The following is a 27968-nucleotide window of genomic DNA, read 5'->3' as shown; positions in this document are numbered from 1 at the left end:
GAAGATGAAGCAATCAAATGTTGTTCTTTTGCTGTTTGCGCTACTTTCTGTCGCTCTGGCGCAATTCCCCCGAGTTCCCAGTGGCCTTAATGTTGTTACTTCAAAGGTCAATTCTCAAGTGAAGATCTCTTATAAAGAGGTGAGCATCATGCGTACAGTCGAACAATATAACCACTGACGAAACGACAGACCGACGTCTGCGAGACCACAAGCGGAGTCAAATCCTATAGTGGTTACGTCCATCTTCCTGCATCCCTCCTGCCAGATGTCGGCGGCTTCGACATAAACACCTATTTCATCTATTTCGAAGCACGACATAATGCCTCCGCCGCTCCGCTTGCCGTCTATCTTGCTGGAGGGCCTGGTGAAAGCTCAATGTATACAGCTTTGGCAAGCGAAAGTGGTCCGTGTTATGTCAATGTCGTGGGCAACGACACAACGATCAACCCTTGGTCATTCAACAACTACGTCAACATGCTTTACTTGGATCAACCTGTTCAGACCGGTTTCTCATACGACGAGCTTGTCAATGGGACTTTCAACCTTGAAACGCAGATAATCACTCCCGAGAATTTCAATCCTTCAGCTTTGCCAGAGACAAATACAACCTTCCAAGTCGGCACTTTTTCCAGTCAAGATCCTTTGCATAGCACCAATACAACCGTGTCGAGCGCGAGGGCTCTGTGGCATGCCGCCGAGCACTGGCTTTCTTCCTTTCCAGAATATTCGACCTCGTCCAACAAGCTCAGCATCTGGGCCAACTCATACGGAGGATTCTGGGGGCCGGAGACGGCAGCTGTCTTCAGCAAAAGTCTCAAGGATCTTCCTGCCAAACATCCTTTGAAGCCAAAGAAGTTGACACTCGACACTCTGGGACTGACCAATGCTTGCATCGATTTCGAATATTCCATAGAAGGCTATCCTCAATTTGCCTACAACAATACCTACGACATCCATTTCATTCCCGAAGCTGTCTACAAGGAGGCAATGTATAACATAACAAAACCCGAGGGCTGCATGGACCTCGTCAAAACCTGTCGCTCACTCGGCCAAATTGGCGATCCTGGATTCAACGGAAACAACCAAACCGTCAACGAAGCCTGCATAGGGGCTTCAGAAGTCTGCTTCGGTATTATGAGCGCATTTGACCTACTGAACAATGTAAGCTATATAAGATTCCCCGTCGTTCAGAGAGGAAAGAAGGAGAAGCTAACAAAGAAATCTAGCGAAGCGACTTCGATGTGGCAATCCTCAACCCGGATCCATGTCCCTACGACCTCGCCGTGACGAACTACTTGAACCTGCCGGAAGTGCAGTCTTCCCTGGGCGTGCCGTTGAACTTCACGTACGACTCAGAGCTGATCACGGGCCTCTATGGCCTGCCCACGCCGTACCAGTTCCTTGGCACGGGCGACTCGTTCCGACAGGCTGGGATGCCGAACATCGAATACCTCCTGGGCACCGGTGTCAAGCTCGCCTTCGTTTTTGGCGACAGGGACTACCGCTGCCCCTGGACGGGTGGCGAAGCCACAGCCAAAGCGGCCAAGTGGGCGGGCCAGAAGGGCTTCGCGGCCGCGGGCTACGAGCCGATTAAAGGCATCTCGCGCGGCACCAGGCAGGGCCTCGTCAAACAGTACGGCCCGCTCTCGTTCTCGCGCATCCTGGACGCTGGCCACTCGGTCAGCGCGTACGCGCCTGAGGCCGTCTACCGCGTGTTCGAGCGCGTCATGTTCGGCAAGGACGTTGTGACTGGATCGCACTCCGTCGGTCCTGCATACCACTCTACGGGGCCTCCGGAGAGCTGGGCCTGGCGGAATAAAATGCCCACGAACCTCCCGCGCACTTGCATGGTCGAGGGAAATTTTACGCCCAGCAGTCCGTGGGGAGCCATTTTGCCGTCGTGATTATACATTGGCATATGTGATGTGTGCCTGATTGATAGCTGGATAGTTGTATACAGTTCATACAAACCCGATCAACCCCTTCTCTTGGCCAAAAGTCCGACTCTCCCCTAAACAGAAACGCCCCAACCCGCCTTTTCAGTCCATACACGTTTTCATTCCTCCCATATCCCGCACTCATTCAGCTGATACAAGTAAAACTCACTCACTCGGTCACTCTCTGTGCCTCATGAACACTCAATCCCCATCACCCTTTGCAACTCCGCAGCGACCATGCCCATGATGAACGGCTGCTGCGACGTCGTGAACATGTACCCGCGGCTCGTGTATCTCAGCTCTTTTAGCAGGACGGGGGAGCCCGCGAGGTAGGCTCCCGGCAGGCCAAATGCGGTATAGAAGGAGCCGTAGATCAGGAGTTGGTGGTCACGGAACTCAGAAGTCGAACTCGATGTGGATGTCGATGGCGCTGAGACAGGAGATTGTCCGTCCTTCCGCCACAGACTCCCGGCCCCGGCGCTGTCGTGCATGAGGATCGTCATGCCGGACACGCCGCGAGCCCGCTGGATCGTCTCCAGCAGACCGCGCTGACCATTCATCCCGTCGCGCCGCCGCTCAATTGCAGTATCGACGAAGGTGGTGATGTACGTCGCTTGATCACATGAGCGCACGTGGTCGAGTAAGGACGAGTCGGCATTGCTGTACTGCTGGATTTTGGGAGCCCCCTTCTTGGACGCGACGCGGAATCCGTCCCAGACGGCCTGAGGCGCTGATTCAGGGACGAAGAAGACATGGTTTTTGAAACCCGTCACGGGACGGCTCAGGGCCGCCACTGTTGACATAAGGCCAATGAATGAATCCGGGTAGGTCAGTGCCTCTGGAGTTCCTGTCAGCCTTGCCGCGAGCTTCTCAACTTGGACGTGCAGTTCTGAAGTGCCGGTGATCCAGCGAGCGCCGCCGGAGCCAAGGCCGTATCTGTTGCGCGCTGCGTGGCCGGCAGCTAGGATGGCATTGTCGTAAGTTGTGCCTGTGCTCGCAGTTATGTCTTGGTGCATCAGTTGACGAATACGGTCAGCCGTTTGCACAGCTTCGGTTCTCTCCTGCTCTGTGGCCAGCTCATCAGGATAGTTAAACAACTTTGGTTCGAACTTGGTATTCCCAATCAGCCCGATGTTTTGAGTGGCCTTGACGACTGCCAAGATAAGTCCGTTCACAGCGTCATTGTCGTGATCTGCTGAAAGACAAATCCGTACACGGGACTCCCAAAAGGGGACTGCTGGGGTAGACACCGGCGTTGCGAGCAGTCCAGCCTTTCGGAGTGCATACGACATCTTCGCAGCCATGCTAGGCCGGCCGGCGTACACCGGTAGAATGGGCGATATCGCGTTACCATAAACATGGACTCCTGCTCGGTGCAACTCTTCGCGGACGAACGTAGCCGCTGCGGTCAATCTCCCAAGATGGCGTCGCAACAGCGTTGGCTGACCCAGGACATTCAGAGTTTGGACTATGGAAGAGGTCGGAACAGGATCGACTCCACAGGCAAGCATTTCGTCACGGCGCTTCAAAACCGCAGATGCGAATCGAGGTTTCCCACTCACAATGCCACCAATCGCCCCCACCGATTTGGATAATGTTCCAGTTCGGAGGTCGAAGAGGTCGGACCGGACGGGTTGGTCAGGGTGCTGTTCATTCCAAGCTTCAATGCATCCTCGGCCGTTGCGGCCCAGACACATCAATGAGTGAGCTTCGTCGGCGAGCAAAGTGAACTTGTACTTCTGTTTGAGACGAGCGATCGTGTCAAGCGCAGGGACGGTGCCGTCCATACTGTTTTTCCGATTCCCGGTTAGAGGACGATCCAATGACGCGGATAAAATGACTAACCTGTAGAATCCCTCAATTGCGACAAGGATGTTCGCGTATCTGTCTTTGTACTCGGACAGGGTGGCCTCCATGCTCTCAAAATTGCCATGCGGAAATTTCTTGACGAGCCCGGCGTGACTGAGATATGCAGCAACGTGCATTGAGTTATGGCACTTGTCATCGAACATGACGAGCCAGTCCTCATTCAGGATTGCCGAGAAGGCCAATACATTGGAACCATATCCTGTGCCGGTTGTGTAGCAAAAGTCGGCAGAGAAGAATTGAGCGAAACCATCGCGCATAGCCGATTCCAGAGACCGTACAACAATTGAGTCGGCAACAGGCAACTTCTCAAGAGCTAAGTGCTGCAAAGCTTCTGCGTCTTTGGTAAGATTGTAGAAGCCAGCATAGTTGTGTGACGCTGCTTGAATGACGGTCTGCCTGGTGCCACGACCATCCCGGACTTCAAGCTTCGGAGCCCACCGTCCCAGCAGTATGCGCTCATTCTTTCCACTTTGGTTGTCCAGTGGGTAGACGTAACAATGATTGAATTTCCCTGCAACCGAGATCGGCTTCTGATCCTGGTCGCGGTATTGCAATGAAACTTTGGCGCGTGTGTATGCTAGTCTGACACTCTCGGCGAGCTTGCTCCACACTTTTGCAGTGGGCGGTTGATAGACATCATGTTCGAGGGACTTTTGTGGAAGACGGTTGTTTGGAGATCGACAGGAGATAGTAGAGCAGGCTAGGTTCGCGTGCTAGAACCTCATAAGTTTCATATGTTCAGTCGTGGTTGATTCGTCCAGGTCGACATACCTGAAATTCCTTTGTATTCGTCTTAGAAGTGTCCGCGCTCGATATCGAGTCCGTTTCGTGAATACATATGATCATTGGCTCGTCTCGTGCCTTCTGAGGTTCAAGGAAGCTCATTGCTCCCGCTTGCGATTTAAAATCCATGGTACCGGTGAAGAATATTCAGCTTTGTCGAGAACATAAGGCCTACTCACTTGCCTATGCGGACACGCTGTACTAATAAATATTCCATAGACGCCATGTTCCGTGTCTAGACTGAGGCCTAGATTCTAGACAGACGCAATACCTCAGGCCAGGCTGACAGGTCGACTAGGCAAAGACAACGTGGTGAACCTTTGCTAGTTTTCGCGAACCCATTTTCGTGCAGATGTCCTCTGCCAACCAGCTAAGCGACAATGAATTTTGTTGCTCATATTGGAGCAGCTGTGGCGCACAACTGCTGCCACAAAGCATGAAACCCGGGTGATGTGATCGAATCATTGTCTCCTGCCCGGGTCGCTTCAACATTGTTGGAGTATACACGCTTGTTGATGGGGAAGGTGTTCTCAGCGTCCTGGGCCACTTGGCTATGATGGCCAGTCGGGAGTACGAAAGGCTGGCTGAACGAAAGAGCATGGCTTTTATTAATCTCAGCTCCCTGCAACAGCGTGTCCACAAGAGTCTGAACAGCGTCAAGTTGGATGCACGATACCGTGTATCAAGCAAGTCAGAGCAAACTTTAGGGGGCGGTCTAGGCTGTCGGAGTGGAGCCAATAGTTACAGCTCCTACCTGTATTGGCAACCGTTTTGGTGACTTGGCCTGCCGAGCCAACATCACCTGCCAAAAACGGCTCCTCTTCCCTGCCTCGCCCACTTAATATCCATTTCCTCCCCGTGCGCCTGAAGCCACCATTAGGCTTTTTCGGGCATCATGCCTCATCGCATTTTGTGGCACATTTCGAGAAGGCGGTCTGTAACAATCTACGCAATAGAGGAACCGCCAGATCTGCTGTTGGTACCCTCGGACAACAGCATAAGAGTCTTTCGTTGAATCCACAAAATCAGCCGCAACGCGTAAACGACAAGAGAAGCTGGGTTGTGGATACCCACAGCAGCCTGGTGAGCCTCACTAGCCTAATAATACTGCTTGAGGCTTCGCGGATGCAGGTGCAAGCAGAACCGGTTCGGCAGCTGCAGACAGCCCATTTTTGCACTGCAGACCTGACAATCACATACCAAGTCGGCAGTGGATTCATGATAGACTACTAACTCGCATTGCAGCGGGAATGACGTGCCACCAGCGTTCTATGTACTCGGACTCTAGCCCATGGCGCCTTGGATCCCAAGCTGCACAGACAGCGGCCTTTTGAACAGCCTTCATCCATAAGTGCACCACATTCTCGACCGCGAGCCACTTTGTTTTGATCGCCAAACCCTCCGAGAGCAACCAAGCAGCAGTTGCTGTGTTGTCCTAACCCTGGGTTTGGAAAGGGGTTTCGTTGTCCCCGATCCAGTGAATATATCTTGTTTCAGCGAGCACAGAAGAGCTTTGCCTGACGCAGTTTTTCCCAAACGAAGCACAATATTCCATTCCGACGTAGTCTCGTACACAAAGACAAACTGCTAAATTACCAAAACCACCTATTAAAAGCTGGCATTACCATAAAGAAGATCATCATGTAGAATTCATAGCAGATAATCAATGATCACTAGAATCGAATCCGAAGACGCGTCAGATCAACACATGGTAGATCGACACCGAGCGCACTTCGGCACTCACCCGACCTGCGCCGCTTTTTAAACAGCGATCCCCTCCTACTCACCTTCACCTCACGTTCTCATCTTTCACTCATCCCTCGCTTCCACACTGCCCAGCCACGGCCGGCCTCTTCTCTGCTCAATAATAACTTCTACTCCTACGCTATACGGGGATACTGTGCTGGCGGGCGGGTAGATTCCCTATTTTGGGCCTTTCCGATCGGGGTGGTCGTCTCTTTCGACTTTCTCTCCCACCGTTCGTTTATCCCGTCCCGTCCCCTCTATCTATGAAATAGGTCTTCTTCCTACTGCGAGATATTTGAGGGTCTTTTATAAATATTCGTCTCTTTCACACCCTGCCTAATACCTGTGGCAAGAAGCAATCCTTGAATGCCCCTAATGGGCCCCCTCAACACCTTGAGGTTGCAGAGCGTTCTGCAGTAAGAATTTTGCTGAGTGCTCCTTAACATTCTTTGCCACTCAATATGGCATCACATTGATGCCGGTTTGCTTGACGAACTAGTGATTCTTTGTAGAACCCTCATCCCTCCATTCGACATCCGGCGTGGGAAGAATTGTAGGAACAAGCTTGTGCATTTCTGCCAAAGAGATCTAAGTAGGCAAATTAGTTCTTCATCACTACGTCGTGGACGGGCGATTCTCAAATTCTCCCCTATACATGTTCTAGTGCCGTAAACAAACTGGAGCATATATCTATCCATGTTGGCAGCAGCAGCTGGATCAAGCCAACGTTCCGGTCGGAACTGGCTGACGTCCTCACCGAAGATATTTCTATCGAAATGCAAGCGCACAAGTAGGGCAATTTCAGCGCTTGCGCATACTTAACAGGGAAGGACAGCTCTCCTTCGGTATTGGCCTTGTCAATCTCTGCGCGGAGTCGTTGATATACTTTCGGATTTTTAACAATGTAATAAAAAATGGAACGGATGGTAATCGCCGTGGTAGCGGAGTCAGCCAGCCTAGGGGAAAGGCGATTCAACGCCCCAGTCTAGTTCGAAACCAAGCAAGTAAGAATACTCCTACTACGATGTATGCTTCCTTTTCCACTTCTCTGATGGAGAAATCCATCTTTTCACCCTTATCTCGCTGGACGCTGAATAGTTCTCCGATAACATCAAAGGTATACCTGTGAGGAATTAGCCGAAAACTCCCAGGATTTTGGCGTGTGACTTACCACTGAATCGAGGCTCCTAAGTCACAGTCACGACCACTTCGAGCCATCTGACTGAGCTTTTCCACCATGACCGTTATGACTCTGTCAATGGAAGCTTCGGACTGGAGGACGTTGGACAAGCTGCACACATGATTGACAATCCTTCGTCTCTCCGAATGAAGCCTCTCATCGACTTGAGAGAAGTTGTCTCGATATTTCGACATGCGTGGGTTCCCCCAGACAGGGTAGAAGTCGGTCTTCGTCAGCGGTGCTGCAGTCCTGTACAGAAGTTTGATTGTCTCCGGACCGGAACAGGAAACTTTGTTGGGAGCGATCCGAATGAGGGGTCCGTATCTGCGATGGAGTTTGTGCTGCACTTCAAACATGTCCCCAACTTTGAGCAGGCGCTTTACCCATATGCGACTCACAGAGGCAAGCCATGGTCCCAGAACATCTGCAAGGGGATGGAAATTCCTGGTATAGGTGATCCACAGCAGCTCGAGGGCTACCAGGGCCAAAGGCAGGGCGAGAATGGCAACCACTGGATTGAAAGAGTACACAAGCCTGTTGGTAATCGTGTTGGCCAATATTGTGATCTATTTTGTGTGTGTCGATGGTGTTTCTGGATCGGAGCTTTGGGCCGCAAGCAACGACACATCTTTTCAACGCTATTGCTATGCAATAAAGCCCCTGTGAGCTCCTTACAAAAAGCAACTACTTCACCACCTTCTCCGGCCCGACTGATCAAGGTCGGGGTACCCCACACATGTGCCGGGCATGGTGCTCGTTACAGGTAACTCGGCTATTGTTGACCTGGGAGAACCCACTTGATCAGCTATACCTGATCTAGCATACTAAAGTGAAGTTCCCCACATGATAGTCGGTGGCTTGTATTAGGTAATACTCGTCATTGTGCTGTTATTCAACATCAAGGGCTCATACTTCTCAGGGTCCTGGGTCCGGTGTTTGCTTTCCCACGGCATGAGTGCTTAGCTTGGGCTTCTTGGAGGACTGCTGCTGATATACACGTCACTGAGCAAAAAGATGGCTCCAATTGATCTGCACACAGTGGTTGGGACACTTTCGGCATGTTGTGGACCAGCCAAAGGAGCGTTGTCAACAGCCCGCTGGACAAGACCACTGAAAATGACAGACAATTACAAACCACCCACGTGGAAGAGATGCGCTTATTGTGAAGCAACTTTCTCAAAGTTGGGGCACTTGCGGCGTCATCAAAGATGGCGTAAGCTTAGATATCCTAGGAATATCATCGAGCGGCTTCCTAGCTGAGCAGTCTCATATAGACACTGGAGAACAGCCATTCAAGTGCGCATTCCGTGGGCGAAGATATGCTCGAAGCTATGCGTTGCGCTTGTTCTGAGATAGACGAGCTAAGGCTCAAATGCTGATTGTTGCATGACAGTGATGTGCTGGCCAGGCGTACCCGAAATCATCATCCAACCGTCGACGATGGTCCAGAGGATATTCTGATCGACCCCGTGGTGCTTCCTCAAATATTCAGGAACACCCTCACGTCTCAGAGCCACCTGGTCGGGCCCATACTCCAACTCAAACCCAACATCTGTCTTCAGAAGTCAGTGAGATGAATTTCATATTAGAAGGGCCAACAGAAGCGACAACAGCCACGGTCTAATGTGTCGGCATCGTCCCCTCGACAAATTGCGGTCCACAATCAACAATAGCAACTCAAATTCCTTCGATGCGACCGAGAGCAAGGCTCGAGAACAGACCAGGTGATATTTCACTGGCCTGGAAATCCCCAATCCTGGCCCCCTGTTCTTCGAACAGATAGTCGAAAAAGCCAAGAACCAGCCGTCCATGCGAGCGGTGATGTGTCGAACGTTCAATTCAAAGAAAATGACCACTTCATTCCTACTGCTGGAGCATTGGCACTTGACGATGATATAATTGGACCATTTCAGTTATCTGGCATTCGCCATGGTAAACCGGAGCAGAACAACGAAACCTCGCGGACGGTACGTCTGCCACGCGAGCACAATTCCATCCCTCCACAAGCCAAAACTATAAATCCTTCTATCGGCCATCAGGATTTCACGATACCTACCTCGCCTTATCCGGAGGAGATGGACATCGGCGGCTTGGCGGGCGCGGAACTGATCGGATTTGATACGGAAGATATTGATTTCACACAGACTTACAATTTCCCCGACCTGCTCTGGCTTGAGTCTACTATCATCGACCTACCGGATTAATTTGGATAGCCCCACCACATTCCTCCCTACTCCAATTGAAGACCATACGTCGCGTAAGGATCAATTGCCTAACATTGGTCTATCTGCAGACAGACTTTAGTCGCGTTCAGAAGGCATGGTTAACAAAATTAGTTCGACCCATTCGACTAATACGAAGACTTTAGCAGACCGCTCTCCAACATCCAGCTGACAACATCTTGTGTCATGGTGGCACAGAATCTCCAAGGCAGAGTCCTCAGCATAGTAACCTAGCAAGCTCAAGGTGGAACATGGATGCTAGCTGCAGGGAGAGGCTCTCGCAAGACAGCCATAAAATCTTTGGCAAAGAGGAGTCTCTTTACGGCATACCAGTCGATCAGAGCAACATTCCTCGGAGTTGGGCGCCGACGACATACGAAACCCATTTTGCTTCGGTTGAGATGTTGGATATGAGCCTGGACCTCTATTTCCAACGCTTCCATCCATCCATGCCTTTTGTACACCGGGCAGCCTTCGATGCAAGGACAGCACCAAGCGGGGTGCCTTTTCCGATGTGTCTTATTGGACTCTCATCACTAGGTCCCAGAGGTTTCAGAGAAGTTGTTCGCAACGAACGATGGTAAGTACAGTGCTACTGTTATTGCTCATACGATCTCTGCTGATCGTGATTTTGAGAAACTTATCGATTCCTGCCAACTGAAGCTTACATCCCAAGCCCTTGGCAAGCGTCCACCGTTGGAGCTCATTACAGCCATAGCTGCCTCATTGCTTGTGCTCAATCTTGCACATTGCATCTCAGTAAGTAACGGCTATCCTAACCACTTGTTTTACTATCTTTCTAATGAGTATGAAGCTACGACTCAATGAAAATGAAGCTCACATACAGTGCATTCAGACTCTATACGTGCGTAAGGGAGGCCACTTCAAGTTCTATGCATCTGACTCACCCAGGCTTCAGAAAAGCATGAGTTATTTGCGGCAAGTAACCGGCAAAGAACTAAGCCACAATTTTATGTGTCCAGCCTTGGACCTACAACGCCTGTGGAAGCCTTGGGCGCGTGTAGAATCCGTCAAGAGGGATAGCGAAGGCAAAGGCATTTCTCCCAGTCATAGTGGGCTTTCGAAGACGAGAATTGAACAGTTTTGAGTAAGAGTTGAACCCTCCGCCACAGACCCATCAAGAGAAAACAAGACTCACCTGACCAGTACCGACCGACTTGCACAAAGGAAATTCTTTAAGAATCTAATATATTGAGGAAATCTACGAGGTACTCAACGCGGTAAAACTTAATACTTGCATGAAAAGTAGATCCGACTTCTCCAGAACTTCAATCTCGACTTTAGTATTGGCATGGCGGACTGATTCCTCATCATTCAAGACTCTACTGAGCAATGAAAATTCCGAAGGGCAAACCTGACTCTCGCCCAAGCACAGGCTGCTCCGAGGTGGTTCCGCTCAGGCCCTTCCAAGCTGCTTTAAGGTGCTTACGCCCAGACTGTTCAAACTGATCAAAACGCTACTAAGGAACGGATGATGTCTGCTCTAGAGCCTGCTGTGGCCCAAGTCTCTACCGAGGCTACTCAAACCGCCCAAGGACCGACTCAAACTGCGCCCACCCAGACTCTCCAACCCAACCAAGCTACCCACTCCCAGCAATTTGCCAACCCAAAGAGTAGGAAGAGAGATTTGTGAGGCCAGAGAGGGGTATGTTGCACGATATGCTTCAATTGTTCAACATTGACGTGATCCAGAGCGACAAAGGGCAAACTGCTGCAGCACAGCGAAACCCCAACTTCGAAGAGTTGATAGGTGCACTAGTCCCTGCCATCTCTCAAACTATCTCTGCTAAGGCTTATCAACCCGTGCCCCACATCACCCAGGAGGCCACCCAGCAGCCTGTCAAACAAGCCGCCCCAGCTGTCGGGCTGCAAGAGCAGAGGAAGAGGCGGCCGAGGGCATGGGAGAGTACGCACAAAGTTCTTGATTGTGATTCAGGTACTAATAAGCCGTAGAGAGGCAACAAGCAGCAGGAGTCCTCCGGACGCAGACCGATTTCCAACTCCTCTGGAGTGAGATTGTGTTGGTTGCTTCAGGTGCGGTGGTCGGTTGGTATTTTTTCGGTGCTTGGGTGTGGTCTCTCAAGCTGGGAGGAAAGGCCTTGATCAACGACGTATATTACTTAACTCTTTGATGAGAGACCGTGGCCGATCTTGAGACATGTTGGTGATGAAGAAATAGTGTGTGTAAACGAGTCAGGAGGCTCCTGTAACTGAACGCTTGCTTCCCTTCTACCCCCTTGTTACTCTGACTTTCCGGAATCAAAACCATCTTTAGCTATCCTGCCAGATGCTGCTGGGACCGAACGCGCTCCTTCCGCTTCATCTTTCAAGAACTCTATGGCATCTCACCCTTCATCGGAGTCTCATTACTTACGTTTATGCTAATCTGGTGCCGACGAGCCCGTCTAGATACCGGCAAGAAGCTCTCATCACAACAGCACTCCCGAGCTCGCCGCGATATCCCCAGAAAGTACCCCAGATGCTTTGACTCCGACGATCTAGACCACGAAATCCTTACAGGCATGGAATTATATCATATTCCGATCTAGTGATTGCAAAGCAGAACAACTGGAGCGATCTAGCCCGCCAGCGGCGTTGTGGAGGAGCTCAAGTTCGCTCGTCCTGGTGCAGTGGAGCTCGGGGGCCAAAACACGGCTTACACCCGCTACTCTGCAGATGCCAATGGTGGCATAAATCCGGAGGAGAGATTGCGGAGTAGGCTAATAGACTTATGTCTCCACTGCTGTTGAGCCGTGGATGTCCTAATGGAAAGCCATGAACATTTTAGCGGCGGACAAGGCTTCAAAGGCGATGCACCACGATAGACTTGGCGTCTACGCAATCGCTAGGGAAGGGCTGTAGTGTTCGGGCTAACATCTGCTAATACTAGATCGAGCTCACTTACAGCGTCGTGGTAAATTTCAACCAGAATGTATTCACCTGCCATCAACTGGCAGTGGGTCAAACCCCTAGCTCCAGCCAATCAGCATTCAGAGCCCCTGAGCTCCCCGAGCCTTGTCGCATTCTGGGCCACACATGCACGCCCATTTAACCTTCGTTTGCATGTTTGATGAGCTGCTTCGCTAGCTTGCCCAATAATTTTAGTTCTGAGAAGCTGTTCCGAATTTCCCGGGGCTTACATTTGAGGTTAATACTCCGGAATTACCGACTATACAAATCCTAGCGCCTTCGTATAATGTGTGGCATTGAGTTGCTGGTATTGACTGGCTGGTCGGGTTTTCTCAAAGGCCTAGAATCTCGTATTCAAAAGATATATCCAAGACTTGGGCCTGAATCGAGAGAGATCCAATCCCTCGAAAGGAGGGGAAGCTGGAGAATCATGCCTGCATCGTTGTTTCCAGATCCCGTGATCGCCTTTCCCCCGTTTGTGGACTTTCCATCCCACGGGGCTTTGCCTGAACCAATCATGGTGGGCTTGGTCTCATTTGATACAGTTTACGACGCTTCCAACGTTATCGTCAAACACTGCCAGCGGACACGAGTGCTGCGGACGCTTTTCGTTCCGTGTTTCTTGACCTATGCGAAGCAAAGTGGCCCGCGGCAGTTGATCCGATTTTACCCCTTGCCGAAACAAAACATAAAACGAACGCGTATCTGTTATTCGGCCTTTATACAAATTTCTCACCGCATTTTCTGTAAGCATTGCATGCGCTTCCATCACAATGACATCCAACAAAGTGCCTGAAAAACAAGTCGATGAGGAGACTGAAATCGCAAAACCAAAGCATGTGGAAGAGGTGGATGAAAAGAGCCACGGTACGACTGAAGATGTAGTTCGACTCGAGACGCAAGACTCAAACAAATCGGATAATCTCGACAATCTCGTCTACGACAATGAAGAAGAGGAGCCCGAACTTCACACACGGACATACCTTGCGCTTGGTTCCATCTACCTACTTCTCGTTGGCCAAGGTCTTGCTTTTCAAGGACCTCCATCCGTTGTGAGTGAACCCGTCCTTGCTTTGTCACTTGCCGTGACAGCCGCTAATCCAAGCTTCCCCATTCAGCTGCCCTATATCGGTGCGGACCTTGGAGATACCGTCCAGCAAGCTTGGATTCCCAATGCGCTCATCTTGGTTCAGGCAGTGCTTGGGCCAGTCATCTGTTCCGCGTCGGACGTGTTCCAAGCTCGAAAACCCATCCTGGTGGCCTCTTGTCTCTTGTCATTGGTAGGATCAGCCATTGCACCCGGAGCAACGAATAGTACGTTGAGCCCTACTGGCGCCTTCATGGAGCGCTCTGCAGATTCCAAGTCAAGTCAATACAGGTTCTAATGGTGCCGCAGTAAACAGAGTCATTGGGGCACAGTGTCTGCTTGGCGTCGGACTAGCAGCTGTACCACTCAGCTATGTGGTTCCCAGCGAGATATTGCCTCGAAAGTGGAGACCCAGTAAGGACCTTCCTTCCCACTTTTTATTCCAACCAGCCGCTTACGTTTGTATAGTGGCTCAAGCCTCCACGGGGATCATCGCAGCACTTATGGCCGTGGTAGGACCCTTGTCCATTGGCGCATTGATCAAGAGAGACAGCCATAACGGCTGGCGACAGTACTACGTACAGATACACCGTCTCCTTAATACGAATATTGTTGACGCCCTTATTAGTGGATCGAGTTTGCCTTTTGGGCGGCAGCTGCAATCGGCATACTTTTGGGCTACCGCCCTCCAAAGAGACACACCCGCCTAGACCATCTATCATTCTGGCAGAAACTAGGTCACCTCGACATCCCCGGGTTTTTCTTGCTCACTATTGGCTTGACGCTATTCACCTTCGGTCTCAGTGTCGGTGGCGGTGTCTACCCGTGGGCTAGTGCGCGCACATTAGCAACCCTCGTCGTTGGGTTTGTTTTCCTTGTACTTTTTGGAATCTACGAATGGAAATGGACTACAACGGGAGTACTCGATCATGAATTGTTCCGAGGAGGAAAGGACCGAGGCAGGACTTTCGCCATCTGCAACGCACTGATATTCATCGAAGGTGTTCTCGGCATGGGATTTATTGTCTTCTACGGGGTCGTGTACGTGTTTCGCTGGCTACCCCTTCCCATCTTGCTAATTGATCAATGACAGGTCGAACTTTCTGTTCACTCAAGACCCTTTCATGACAGCTGTCCGTGTGATGGCATTTAACGGCTTCTTTCTTTTGAGCTGCCCATTCTGGGGTCTTGTCAGCACCAAATTCCGCATAGTCCGAGAACCTCTGCTTGCGGGATTCGTCTTCCTTACCGCCGGCACTGTCGGCATGGCGACTTTACAACCGGGACAAAATGCGAACCAGCTTATCTTCGGAGCAATTGGAGGCTTCGGGTTTGGTTCTCTACTGATTTTGATAGTGACTGCAGTCCAATTGTCAACGCCACACAGTCACATCGCAACGGCGACAGCATTGACGAATTCCAGTCGATCAGTAGGAGGTCTTATTCTCACTGCCGGTATGAGCACGGCCTTGTCTAATGGTCTGATCTCGAAGGTCCCGAGCTATGTCGCCAAGGCTGCAGTGACTGCTGGGCTTGCAAGCAGCTCAATCCAGGCGTTTGTTGGGGCTCTTGCCGGCAACGATCAGAGCGCCTTAGCCAGAATTCCTGGTGTAACTCCAGAGATCACTGCCAAAGGTCTTGCGGCACTACAACAAGCCTATGCAGACTCACTTCGTGTGATATTCATAATGGCTGCTCCCTTTGGTGTGGTCGCCATCATAGCGTGTCACTTCCTGGGCGATATGAAGAAGACAATGACCTATCGCGTGGATGCCCCCATTGAGGACCTGCATGCTAAGCACCACCATGATCAGATGGCGCATATGCACTAATGGGCATTGGTCACCGCAAATTTCAGTGGGCGTCGAGCTGGGTTCGCAAATCATCAGGAAATCCAGCCGGTCACCTTGGTCAGATGTAGGCAATCTGTGATCAGAGCACGCAGCGTCAGATATTGCTGAGTACTACAGCCAAAGAGCTCAGCGGCCTTCCGTAATGGGCGAAAGTGTCAGAGCAAGCCTCTCAAAGTTTCTCTCACATATATGTTAGAGGTTATAAGCTCCAGATCAGACTGCCAACTGCGAGTCATAGTCCTCCCCCCGCACAACGATACACGAGCGTTGCACCCAATAATATTCCCTACGCGCTCCTTGAGGCAGCCGTCGGTACAACTGGAGAAATTTTTTGCTACTAAGTCTAGAAAATCTTGGGCAAGATAGCGCTTTCGAGCGCTTTGAGTACTAATAAATACTTGAACTGCTTGAAGGTTCTTGAATACCTCAGGGACACTACAGTCCACGGTCCACTGTCAGCTACCCGTGCTGTCTGTTCATCACTCTCAAGAACTTCCCTTCGGTTCCCTCTAAGATTCGAATGTGAACAGCAACATCGTGTTCGTGTTGAAAGCTTCCTCACTCATGGAATACAATCTATACATGATTCAATCAGCGGGGCATCCACATTTCACAGTGTAGGATCAGAAATTTGGAGATCACAAACGGTTTGTGTGCCGGATGTTCAAGATACAGAGGCATGACCTCCGGACTCTCGAACGTCAGGACGAGTCCCCATTCATATCCCCGATTAAATGACCTGGTAATCTCCATTGCCTTGCCCGCGTCAACAGACAATAAGCCCGGAATCTGTCCAACCATGGCCTTCGCTGTGGCCATGAAGTTGTCGACTTGAGCCTTCGTCGTCCCTTCTTTGGTTTGGAATAGTGCTTGAAGAGATCGTTGGTTAGTAGAGTGATCGTGGATGCTTCAACTGCAAGTCACGCCTGAGACGACGCCGTGGCGGCGTTTTAGGTCACTCACATATATGACGAACGGTCATTTTCTTGTATATTGATTTAAATGCGATAATTTTAAACTCGGAGCGTTTACATATAGGCAGTGGGAGTAGTCATTGACTCTAGAGCTGTCTCTTCCTGAGACGAGCCTCAACCAACTTCAACCAATATGAGGTCTGTTCGCCGATGAGCTCGTTATCCCCCATCCCTCCTTTGACCAAGTATGCTCGAATATCGATTCATAAAGTTCCGCCAGTCTTTCAGCATTGTAGATATTTTGAAGCACTCGGGATACAACTCTTAAACCCCGATCACGCGACTGGGTTATTTTTCAGTGGAGACATGATAGAACACAAATTCATCGTAGAATTCAATTTTCCATTGAAGCCACGGTCTTTACTCGAGCTTATCTCCGGAAAACTTCATTATCTTCCCAGAAAAATTGACGGTGAACAGTGAATGTCGGACTTTATTGACGGCATCTTCAGTACAAGACAAATGGCCAGTGCCGGAAAGTCTATATGATTGTCGTGTATATCTCTATGAATTCACCAAATACTCTGAATTGCAAGTTTATCTGAAAGCAATGCCCCAATCAGCCATGATGTACCCGCAAACACCAAAATGGTTTGACCCCGACGCCGTTGGCCTCATTCGAAAAGAAGCAGTGAATCCCAAGGAGGGCAAATACCCTGGATTACGGCCAAATTTAGTCGAGCATATCGATGGAATGGAAATTATTCGAGACGTGGCGGTGCCCATGCGAGATGGTGTCAAGATTTACGCCGATATCTTTCGCGCCAAAACGTTGACCGGCAGCAAACTTCCAACGTTGATGACCTGGTCTCCATATGGCAAGCATGGACCGAAAACATTTGATCTCTTTCCTGGGTCAGGCGTTCCTAAAGGGACTGTGTCGCGTCATGCCGTTTGGGAAGGCTGTGACCCTCTCTACTGGACCAAGCGTGGTTATGTGGTTCTCAACGGCGACAGTCGCGGATCTTGGGGCTCGGAAGGCACACTTGAGATCTTGAGCCCTCAAATTGCCTATGATGGCTACGACGTAATCGAGTGGATTGCGAGCCAACCATGGTCGAACGGGCGCGTTGGTCTTTGTGGTGTGTCCTATCTTGCCATTGTTCAGTGGCGAATCGCCCAGCTGAATCCACCGCATCTTTCTTGTATCAACCCCTGGGAAGGATACACAGACGCCTACAGAGACCACACCCATCCTGGCGGCATCCCAGAGACCAAGTTCCTGCATTTCTCGGATTGGTCGTGCCAATTCTCTGCCGAAAAGACTGAAAATTGGTATCTGTCCAACCAGACACATGAACTGATGGACGACTACAACCAATCCAAGCGAGCCACAGATTTACCGGCAATTAAAGTACCGGCATATATCGTCATCGACTGGGGCGACCATGGACTCCATACGAGGGGAGCATTGAACGGGTTCACATACATCAGTTCGAAGCAAAAGTGGTTAGAGGTCCATGGCCGAAAGAAATGGCAGTATTTCTATCAAGAGTCCAGTCTGGCCCGACAAGAGGCTTTCTATCGTAAATTCCTCAAGGACGAACCCAGCGAGGTGGATGAATGGCCGCCTGTGTACATAGAAATACGGGATCAATTCTATCAGGGACATTGGCGCGACGAACAGGAGTGGCCACTGAAGCGCACACGATTTGCGATGAAATACCTGGACAGCGCTTCAAACGAGTTGAAAGATGAACTCCCGGCTGATCTCTCCAGCGTTTCCTACGACTCAACCACAGAAGAAAATGCTCAGTTCACCTATACCTTCAAGCAGGAGACCGAGCTTACCGGGAGTATGAGATTGAGATTATGGGTCTCTACCACTGAAAGCGACGACCTAGATCTGTTTGTCCGACTTGACAAATTGGACGAAAAGGGCGAAACACTTCCCTTCGTGGCCTTTTCCATGTTCGACGACGGACCTCTAGCACTAGGCTGGCTGCGGGCCAGCCATCGAGAACTGGACCCATCCTTTACCCACCATAATCGACCATGGATGAAACATCAGCGGAAATTACTCCTCAGACCAGGCGAGATCGTCCCTGTTGACGTGGAGATAGTTGCCAGTAGCACTCGCTTTCTGGAGGGGGAGTCCTTGAAGGTTACGATTCAAGGCACCGACGCCTTTAGCAACGATGGTGTCGGCCCGTCCATGAAACATGAGAATTCGGTCAACAAGGGCAGACATGTCATTCATACTGGCAGTGTATTTGACTCCTATCTAGTTACGCCAATTATTGACCCTTAAGAAGGATGAAGTGGGATGAGAGTGCTAGCTTCATAGACAAAATAAACTTGTTGATTTATGTTCTCATGATTTAATATGGTGCATACTGTGCATGACACGCTTACTGTCATCCCTCTTACGTGTAACTATGGAGGGAAAGGAAAACATTTTGCGACAAGCAAGTACAGATGATTGCCATGACGGTTTGCAAGCTGTTGGTAAGATGCAATCACGGAGCCCAATCTCACTCAGCAATCTCACAACCTGCTTCCAAAACTCTCCCAGTTTTTAACATCTCCCGCACCTCGGACCCAGCGAGCCGGTACCGTAGGAGCATTTGTCGTATCAATTGCCATATTCGCAATTTGTAACCAACCAGCGGCCTTGAGTGGAAATCTTGCGGACAACTCCTGTCTCTCTTCGTAAGGATTACATACTTTGGAGCCGTGAGCCAAAGCGCGAACCAACTTGGAAATATGACCGTCGTCATAGGTGATGCTGTTGGTAGTCTCGATAATTGAGGCCCAGGACCTGCCACTTTCGCGTGGCTTGTAATTGACGACTTCTTCGTTGTGAAGCTCAGGAGCCAGTCGTGAAGCATACTGGAGGATGTCCATCCTCACCTTCCATTCGAGCAATCGAGCTTTATTTTCATCACTTAGCCATGGCTGTGCATTGATTGCCGAAAAGAATATTGAACAGTTGACCGAGTGGATGAAGAAGAAGTCAAGCTTGACCTCCTTGTCGTGCCTCTGCGCGGCGCCCGCCATCCATGCGTTGACATTCATCATCTCGGCCGTTCTCAAGTCGAGATCTTGCACGTCGACTCGCCATTTGGATGCTATCTCTATGACTCTCTGAGGAGCATCTGCAAGAATTTTGTCAAGCAAGCTGTCGCCGCCATCCCAATAATTCTTGTCGTAGAGGGATGGGTCTTCCCTGATTTCTTTCATAAGATCCAACAATGGTGGGCACTCTTCATTTGTTCGGCCTTTTGCCAGCTGCTCAGCTTGAAGAAGAAATGGCCCAAAGAAGTTATTGTGGCAAACTGCTTGAGCCAATGCTTCGGCAATGATGGGAGGCTGCTGGAATTCGATTCCGAATCCAAAATGGATGAGAGGATGAATGATACCGGCATGAAGTCGTACCAATAAGTCGTCTGCAAGCTCCGTTCGAGAGAAGAGATAATCATTGACGACCTTCTGCCAGCCTTCCGCTTCAAATTTGCATTGAAAGAAGGCGGTATAGTCGTTGAAATAGGTGTCATTTCCGACCAAAGACTTGAAGAATCTCTCATTAGAGAGTTTTCTCACTATCGATTCATCAACAGGAATTCGTGGCCGTTGATAGCTGATATTAGTGTCGAATGCAGTTTGCAATTGAGCGGGGTTGGCTCCCAGCGCGTAGGCTGTCAGGAGATAGTGGACTTGGTGATTGTGGTAGCCCTTGAAATTGAAGAACACGTGGAATGCAGCATGATTTGCCCGAAGCAGGGAAGCAGTCCGCTCTGCAGAGTCTTTTGATACCTCCGGAACGTGGTAGACTCCGGTCGTTGACACCGTCAGAGGAAAGTCTGTCATTTTGTTGTTGGGCACTAGCTAGAATATGGGTGAAGGGCATAACAACGATTGTCAATCCTCATTATATCCTGTACATCATAGTCGTAGCCAGGCACAGAGTCGACGAGGCCCCAGTGGACTGACACGTTGATGGTACGACTGGAAAGTGCAAGATTGCGGTCTTCCTATGCCACTCTCTGTAACTGCTTTCCAGATCTGGTAGGGTGGGTCCAGAAGGCCTAGACAAATAAGGTCTCTAGCCACAGACAGTCAAAGCCGAGAGAAGGCGATCACCTGATCTCGATTCACAGTTTCAAGCAGACTGCGCCTAAGACGTCTACAAGTATTAGCTTCATATTAGCTTGAGGCCCGGTGAACTCATGCTGCTCGGGAAAATGCCAAGATTCTCAAATTGATTCCGACGATGGCTAGGATGCCATTTCATAAAAGCGGGGTGGGGTATGTTGACGAAAAAACCTCGACACCAAGCATCAGCGATACAGGAGCAGCAAGCTGCCAGAGGGGTTCGTCTCGAGAACAAGGTCTGTCTTATTACAGGCACTAGAACGAGTATGGGGCGAACGGCAGCACTCTCGTTTGCCAGTGAAGGCACAAAGGTAGTTGGCTGTGATGTCAACGAGAAGGCAGATATTCAGACCTCGTACCTGCTGCGCAGTGCTGGTGGCAAGGTGGAATCTCTGTCCTTTTGTGACATAGCCAAGGTTGATAATTGTCAACGACTTGGGGATTTTACCATAGGAAGTACGGCCGGCTGGATGTCCTTTTCAACAACGGTGCCGCCGCATATTTCGCCTGGGTAGATGATCTTCCCGACAACATTTGGTACAACACAAGCAACCGGGAGCTTAATTTCGTGATGCTGTTGACCCGGGCGGCGTGGCCATACCTCAACGATCATCTCAACTGGATCTTTCAACGGCATAATCCCAGGTCCAGACTTTCCCGGCGTTGCACACCGAGTTGCAAAAGCAGCCGTGGTAGTGCCAGGGCGGCAATTTACGATGGAGAGGCACAGAGATGGTATTCGGGCAAATACTGTCTCTCCTGGCCTCCTCCAGACCAATGTGACCAGAGCCCCGATGGAAGACCCGAAATGGCTGGAAACCATAACTACGAAGATTATGCTCGGACACCCTGGCAAGCCTGAGGAAGTCGCGACAACCGCACTCTTTTTTGGCATCTGATGAGAGTTCCTACATCACGGGAGCGAATATTCCCATGGATGGTGGCAGCTCAGCGTGGTAGAGAGCACGTAGATCAGCGGAAAATTCAACCATCGTCTCGTCTTCCATAATGCTACCTGATCCGCCACGGCTAATCCAGGCTGGCTTATTCGCCAACTATGCCTGTGAGCGATCTTTTCGCCTACAGACAAAGAGTACAAAATCTTCTGTGAAAGTTCTGTTCTAGCTGTGGAGATCGTGGGTCTTGGATCTGGCGTGGGCCACAGTATGCCGATCGCGTGATGTCCGTTTCGTCCGCGCTATTTCAAATCCAGCTCAACCCTGGAATTCCAAATGCCACTGACAAGATCGACAGCAAAAGGTCATGGACTACGCATACCAAGTCACTGCGTTGTGGGTGAGCGCCTTGTTTCTTATTTCACATCAAATCTCTTCACGAAGAAGCTCAAGTGTCTTTGCTTATTGCTCATTACCCCCTTTCAACGCTGTCCGACCATGTCTTCCTTAACGGTCGGCATAGCTGGCATCTCCGGAAAATTTGCCCTCCTTCTGGCGTCCTGTCTGCTCGAAAGAGATCCCAAAATCAAGATCAAAGGTCTTGCGCGAAGTCCGTCAAAAGTCCCGAAAGCGCTATCTTCCGCACAGAACCTGGAATTGATCCAAGGCGATGCTTTCGAGGTCGACAACATTCGACAGTTCGTGCGTGGATGTAGTGTTATAGTTTGCTGCTACCTTGGGGATGATCACCTCATGATTGACGGGCAGAAGCTGCTTATTGATATCGCCGAGGAGCAAAATGTCCCACGCTACGTTGCGTCGGACTGGTCGACAGATTGGACGAAACTTGAAATGGGGGCTCTTTTCTCCAAAGAGCCGTGCCAACGCATCAAGGCATATCTTGACACTAAGACGGCCATCAAGGGTGTACATATCCTGGTCGGCGGATTCACTGATGTTATTTTCGCACCATTTTTCGGAATCTACGACTCCAAATCATTTACTTTCAGTTACTGGGGCACCGGCGACGAGAAATGGGAATGTACAACATATGCCAACTCAGCCGAGTATACTGCTGCCGTGTGTCTGGACCAAAGCGCTGCTGGTGTCTTAAGATGCAAGTTGAAAGGATTTGAATCCGGGAAAGCGAAGGGCTTACTATTTTGACAGTTGTCGGCGACGTCAAAAGCACGCTCGAAATCTCCCAAATCTTTCAGAAAGCCTATCACATCAAGCCAAATTTAGTGGGTCATGGGTCTCTGGCTGAATTACATACAAGGATGATTGAAGAGAGGGGAAAATATGGTGCAGATTTCTATAAGTACGTGTTCTAGTGAGTATCACCCATTGCACTGAGGTCGAAGAGCATAGAGTACTGAAGACCACGCCAGTTGGTATCATTACTTTCAACTTTCGGGAAAATCGTTCATGGGCCCAAAGTACGACAACGAAATGTATCCAGAGATCACACCAGTCACGATTGAAGATTACATGCGACAGACAAAGCCTGGGAGTCTCGGTGGAGCATCCTTTGCTTGGGAGAAGAGGACAGAGAAGAATTGATATTTCCTGTTGCCCAGCTAAGATAGACCTTTTTTTCTTTCTCTTTCGTTGCAGATTCGGACGGGTAAAGTACAGGCACAGTTACTCCTAAGAATTTCAAGACCTTTGGAGTAATCAAAGTCATTACCATTTTTTCACCAGGGCTATAAAACAGTCCCGAAAGCTGTAGGAACAGTCTTCTCAGAGTGAAAGCCCTTTAAGCAACACGGTGTACTCACAATTCACCCACCATAGTCGCGAGGCGGCGTACCTGTCTGGTGAATTCGTCCTCTACCATATCGGAAACTGAATGAGATCTCGTGATCGGTTTGTAGATCCTAGTGAGGTCTCTCCTCAAGGCACTTGTCTGTGCGATGGCCAGCCTCATCAACGACATGGAATAATGTGATATAACTAGTATAGATAAAGACGTGGAGAAGAAGCATGTCTATCTACATCCTCGACCGATGAACACAAAACAAAGCATTGCTCACAAAGTGAATATCAGCCATGAAACTCGAACAAGGTCAAAAGTTATTGATGAGTACCCTCCGCCCCATTGTCAGTGAACGTACTGACATTGGATTGTTCCGGTTGCTATTTGGCCTCTTCGGCCTGATCTTTCTTGGGAAGTTTGTTGTCAAGGTGATACACGCATGATTACCCACGAAGCTACTATGGACTAACGCACAAGTCGGAAGGCCATATACCGAGTCTTCTTCCATCCTCTATCCGGAATACCCGGACCTCTGCTAGCTAAAACGGTCGAATGGTACCTGGTGCCCGCCCAGGCGAGTCTTCAGCGTGCCCATGTAAGCTCCAAGCAGTTTTCATTTCAAAGCTCGCATGACTGACCGTGGGGCCCACCAGAGACTACGTGCACTGCACCAAAGATATGGTGCTGTTGTTCGAGTGGGTCCGAATGAAGTCTCCTTGTCGGGCTGGACCGCATATCGAGACATCTACAGCCGGAACACGACCAAAACAGAGCATTTTTACAAGGACACGAGACTTACAGGTCACGAAAACCTCTTCACATTCCGTAACAAAGAAGCGCATGCCGCTCGCCGAAAGCTACAGAATGTCTCGTACTCTCAACAATCGATACTTGCAAACGAGTCCTTCATTGCTGAGAAAGCTGACGTTCTTGTAAAAAGAATTATGAAAAATGCCAATGAACCCTCCTCGAGCCCTACCACGGATGTCTATCCACTCTGTGGTCTTTTCAGCTTGGAAGTCATCCTAGGTAGCGCGTTTAATCGACACTACGGAGAGTCTGTCAATGGCGACTCGTTGGCCTTGTTGAAGGCGATTGAGTGCACGGGGGTCGCAGGACAAGTAAAAACCGCGCTACCTTTTATTACCAGATCCAGAGGTATTTACATGCCTGGCTTCTTGGGACATTGCTTTCGGCAATGGGATTTATGGGAAAAGATGACACAACAGCTATCCGAAGAATTTCAGAAAAACGAGATGGATGCTGACGCGGCGGAAAGATTCACGGTGACACCAATGGTGAAGCACGAGGATACGTTTCTGCACCGAAAGCTGAATCAGCAGGAAATTATCGAGGAGCTTATGGGGTTGACTTTTGCGGGCAGCGGGACAACATCCACGACCTTGATTTATTTGACTTACTCGTTGGCCCGAAATGCTCCTATTCAAGACCGACTGCGACAAGAGCTTCGAGGTGTCAAGGATGTCACAATAAAGGGAGTCCAGGATTTACCTCTACTCAGCGCCATCATCAAAGAAACAATGCGCCTCTATCCGGCCATTATCTCCACCCTCCCACGAGTCTTGGACCGCGCAATGACGATTGACAAACATATTCTACCAGCAGGCACGTATGTTGGCATGCAGAACTTTGTGCACCAACGAGACTCGAGCGTTTTCCACCAGCCGGACGACTTCATCCCAGATCGATGGCTGATCAATGACCAGGATAAGTTGAAAGAAATGAACGCGGCTCTGACACCTTTTTCCGCGGGACCGAGAAATTGCATTGGCCAGAACCTGGCCAAAGCAGAGCTCTATCTGGCCACTGCAAAGATATTCAATAGCCTGAAGCTCGGTCTCAATTCCAGCATGACGCAATGGGACATGGAGATGGAGGATCGATTTGCCATGGCATCTCGAGGAAAACGATTGCTGGTGGATGTGGAGGTTCTGAGTCGACAAGACTGAATCGTCCTTCTTGGAACTGGTCAAACTGCCTTATTAACACAGTCGATATATTGAGTGAATCCCCATCAAAAACAGGCGCTCATAGATGTCTTCCACAGAGCGTCTAAACAACTGCAATTCGAGGCATTTAGCATTCATCAGGTATTGCACAGATAGCTGCGATTACACTATTGATGCAACTCCTTCTGACTTCTCACATTTCAAGCTGATGGAGCGTCAAGGAGAATATCTGACCAGACGCTTTGAAGACCACGGGAGCCAACAAAAGGCTCGACGACTATACCCTCGTTGACCCAAGAACATCGCCTCCCATAGCTATAGGCTGCTTGTTGCAAAAATTGACAACGTCTCCAAACACGATGGCTGCCTCGGGGGAGACCATGGCCCTCTTCACGCACTCGGCATTGTCCCAGATAAGCAGCGTCTGCAAGGCGTACGAGGGCTTTGTGCCGTCCGCATTGGGGCCAAATTTTGTGACTTCCCATCCCTTGAGACCGTACGGGCCGAATTTCTCTTGGACGAGAGGCATATGTGTTTTGATATAGTAGGATGTGTCGAGTTTGAGATCGTGATCGTTGGGATAGAAAGCGCAGATGTGGTGAGGCATGTTGAAATGACAGATGCACTCGTCAAAATGAGAATGACCAGGATAACTGAATCTAAAGTATTGAGTGGCAGATGATCTGGGCCTAGTTGGCGTAGATTTTGTTCCCGGATGGCGGTGGAGGGAAGTTTTCTGGCCAGAGCATTGAGCTGCAAATATCACGTCCACGATCTATTAAGCATGGCAGGTTTTTAATAGAATATGCCGGCGCCAGAACGCGGTCAACGGTTGTTTCTGGTTGCATTCCACGGCCAAGCTTGACGGAGAATAGTCTCTAGACTGACGTAGCACTTTCAAATCCGTTGTTTCTGATTAACCGATCACATGCAGACATCCTATGAAGTCGTATTCTTCTGGTTGCCGACAGATAGGAACCGGATTCACAACCGACACAAAGGAAATTGAACGCCCTTCGGCTGAGCCTGACATGGATTGCTGTAGTAATCTCTTTGTCAGTGGCGACGACTTTTCCAGTCTTTATGAGTTTAGGATGCAAGACTAGATAAATGCGCAAGGAAACACTATTCATTTCAACAGAGTGGAGGCAGCAACACTTCTTGCAAAGTCTGCAACCTCAGTCGACCTTGCGATGTATTCTTGAGAGCTAAAATCCGACTTCGAACAATTTTGCAGCCGTCCCCGAGTACTAAAACCACCAATGTACAGATGATATAATATTATATCGTCTGCTGGATTATGGCTTAGGCATCAAGTCTATGATAGGAGCTGGATCCTTTTGCCCATCTGTCAGCTTAAGCATACCCGTGAGCCACAAGGCAACTTACAGAGAATATCTCAAGATGGTGGATCAGTAGCTGGCCATCCTTGTCCACGAGTTTAAAATGTGCCGCTGAGCCTCCTTCTCTCAGCTTTCCATCCGCTGGGACAATAGTGAATTTTCCAAGACTAATTATGTCCAGACCTTCCCTGTCCCCCAAATATATCTGCCGTATTTCATGTCTCAGCCCCGGCCAGGTTCTCCAGCCCCAAGCACGTTGCTCCGCTATCGCTGCTCGCCAGGTTAGAATGTACTCTCGGAGGTGCGTCGTGCGAATTCTTGCCCTACCTTTACGGCCCTTGATCGCAGGGATTTGCGACATGATATAAACTGCGTCTTCTGCGAACAACCCGCCATACGCTTCCGCAAACTCTTCTGAATCGGCGTCGAGGAGCTTGAAGAATTTTTGGAGAAATTTTCGGGTCCGCTCAGGCACGACCGAGTCAGGCCAAGAGATTGTGCCATTCGTGGTTGCCATCATGTCGAGTAGACTGCGGAGCATAGATCAGCTGATGAGGACGAGGAAATTTGCGAGATCGCGGACGCCAAATATCTGGCCGAGCTTGACTCTTTTCAATGTGCGCAGCTCAGACTCCGTCTGGAGTCTCACATAGGGAGACGGGCATAGATCGGCACAGATTCGCCGCAAAAATCTTTCCACCCGGTGGCTCAGAGTCATCCCGTCGAGGAGGGCTTTAAGAAACTTCCTCCCAAAGCTCGGCCGATGCTGTTTGGCCACGGTTATAAATGTATGCGAAAAGTCTGGGTTAGCGAAAAGGATGTGGGCGGGTCTGTGGGCAGTCCCACAGCGACTAACCACCCCATGGGGTGCCTCTCTTAGCTTGCAAAAGTCGGTCTTTGAGGTTGAGTCCCGATCCCGTGATCCCCATCCCCGAAGATGGTCGTTGTGCTCGTTCGGGCAGAAAGTTTGCCGGAACCCGAGAAACTTGAACAGGTGCCTCTTGTTCCCCTGTGCTGAGAATCATGGTTCACACCAGAACTTACGACGAATGCATGACGGATATGCTTCTCTAAGGGTGAACATCTCCGAAACTTCAATGGCGTCTTAACTCCGACCACGCGATGGATGGTCCATGACTGTCAATTGCAGAACCATAGCGAGAACGCATGGGTCTCATCAACATTCGCCAGTTTTTGCCTCGTTGTGGTAAGAGAGGCCTAAGCCTTCCTATGCGAAGAATGTACTTCCGGAATGAATGATGTAAGCTCCGCAACTCGTTGTCCTCAAAAGGGCCTCGAAGGGCTGGGATCCGATCACCAACA

The 27968-nt window shown here is 50.0% G+C and overlaps 12 protein-coding genes across 12 annotated transcripts; 6 read left to right on the top strand and 6 right to left on the bottom strand.

The window, feature by feature from the left end:
- Positions 1-4: 4 nt before the first annotated feature.
- On the top strand, positions 5-1904 carry A1O5_10013 (uncharacterized protein; the record flags this gene model as incomplete). The annotated part of the gene is made up of 3 exons (XM_007750591.1): positions 5-139; positions 190-1161; positions 1227-1904. 3 exons carry the CDS (start codon positions 5-7, stop codon positions 1902-1904), a joined length of 1785 nt encoding a protein of 594 aa, XP_007748781.1.
- A 224-nt stretch (positions 1905-2128) lies between these two features.
- A1O5_10012 (uncharacterized protein) lies at positions 2129-4718 on the bottom strand (the record flags this gene model as incomplete). The annotated part of the gene is made up of 3 exons (XM_007750590.1): positions 2129-3725; positions 3783-4456; positions 4578-4718. 3 exons carry the CDS (start codon positions 4716-4718, stop codon positions 2129-2131), a joined length of 2412 nt encoding a protein of 803 aa, XP_007748780.1.
- Positions 4719-7307: 2589 nt separating this feature from the next.
- A1O5_10011 (uncharacterized protein) lies at positions 7308-7871 on the bottom strand (the record flags this gene model as incomplete). The annotated part of the gene is made up of 2 exons (XM_007750589.1): positions 7308-7458; positions 7507-7871. 2 exons carry the CDS (start codon positions 7869-7871, stop codon positions 7308-7310), a joined length of 516 nt encoding a protein of 171 aa, XP_007748779.1.
- Positions 7872-11417: 3546 nt separating this feature from the next.
- Positions 11418-11711, top strand: A1O5_10010 (uncharacterized protein; the record flags this gene model as incomplete). The annotated part of the gene is made up of 1 exon (XM_007750588.1): positions 11418-11711. The coding sequence occupies one exon, from the start codon at positions 11418-11420 to the stop codon at positions 11709-11711; it is 294 nt and encodes a 97-aa protein (XP_007748778.1).
- Positions 11712-13441: 1730 nt separating this feature from the next.
- On the top strand, positions 13442-15587 carry A1O5_10009 (uncharacterized protein; the record flags this gene model as incomplete). Its single annotated transcript, XM_007750587.1, has 5 exons — positions 13442-13982; positions 14065-14169; positions 14224-14333; positions 14384-14796; positions 14849-15587. The coding sequence occupies 5 exons, from the start codon at positions 13442-13444 to the stop codon at positions 15585-15587; spliced, it is 1908 nt and encodes a 635-aa protein (XP_007748777.1).
- A 612-nt stretch (positions 15588-16199) lies between these two features.
- On the bottom strand, positions 16200-16427 carry A1O5_10008 (uncharacterized protein; the record flags this gene model as incomplete). Its single annotated transcript, XM_007750586.1, has 1 exon — positions 16200-16427. The coding sequence occupies one exon, from the start codon at positions 16425-16427 to the stop codon at positions 16200-16202; it is 228 nt and encodes a 75-aa protein (XP_007748776.1).
- A 723-nt stretch (positions 16428-17150) lies between these two features.
- Positions 17151-18833, top strand: A1O5_10007 (uncharacterized protein; the record flags this gene model as incomplete). Its single annotated transcript, XM_007750585.1, has 1 exon — positions 17151-18833. The coding sequence occupies one exon, from the start codon at positions 17151-17153 to the stop codon at positions 18831-18833; it is 1683 nt and encodes a 560-aa protein (XP_007748775.1).
- Positions 18834-19069: 236 nt separating this feature from the next.
- On the bottom strand, positions 19070-20392 carry A1O5_10006 (uncharacterized protein; the record flags this gene model as incomplete). Its single annotated transcript, XM_007750584.1, has 1 exon — positions 19070-20392. The coding sequence occupies one exon, from the start codon at positions 20390-20392 to the stop codon at positions 19070-19072; it is 1323 nt and encodes a 440-aa protein (XP_007748774.1).
- A 1679-nt stretch (positions 20393-22071) lies between these two features.
- A1O5_10005 (uncharacterized protein) lies at positions 22072-23136 on the top strand (the record flags this gene model as incomplete). The annotated part of the gene is made up of 3 exons (XM_007750583.1): positions 22072-22678; positions 22726-22906; positions 22965-23136. The coding sequence occupies 3 exons, from the start codon at positions 22072-22074 to the stop codon at positions 23134-23136; spliced, it is 960 nt and encodes a 319-aa protein (XP_007748773.1).
- Positions 23137-23625: 489 nt separating this feature from the next.
- A1O5_10004 (uncharacterized protein) lies at positions 23626-25302 on the top strand (the record flags this gene model as incomplete). Its single annotated transcript, XM_007750582.1, has 3 exons — positions 23626-23760; positions 23817-23927; positions 23986-25302. The coding sequence occupies 3 exons, from the start codon at positions 23626-23628 to the stop codon at positions 25300-25302; spliced, it is 1563 nt and encodes a 520-aa protein (XP_007748772.1).
- A 277-nt stretch (positions 25303-25579) lies between these two features.
- A1O5_10003 (uncharacterized protein) lies at positions 25580-25909 on the bottom strand (the record flags this gene model as incomplete). The annotated part of the gene is made up of 1 exon (XM_007750581.1): positions 25580-25909. The coding sequence occupies one exon, from the start codon at positions 25907-25909 to the stop codon at positions 25580-25582; it is 330 nt and encodes a 109-aa protein (XP_007748771.1).
- A 705-nt stretch (positions 25910-26614) lies between these two features.
- On the bottom strand, positions 26615-27162 carry A1O5_10002 (uncharacterized protein; the record flags this gene model as incomplete). Its single annotated transcript, XM_007750580.1, has 3 exons — positions 26615-26620; positions 26692-26915; positions 26973-27162. The coding sequence occupies 3 exons, from the start codon at positions 27160-27162 to the stop codon at positions 26615-26617; spliced, it is 420 nt and encodes a 139-aa protein (XP_007748770.1).
- Between the last annotated feature and the right edge of the window lie 806 nt (positions 27163-27968).

This window comes from Cladophialophora psammophila (genome assembly GCF_000585535.1).
Source record: "Cladophialophora psammophila CBS 110553 chromosome Unknown aczJe-supercont1.18, whole genome shotgun sequence".
NCBI lineage: Eukaryota > Fungi > Ascomycota > Eurotiomycetes > Chaetothyriales > Herpotrichiellaceae > Cladophialophora > Cladophialophora psammophila.
This window is presented reverse-complemented; position numbering and strand designations above follow the sequence as displayed.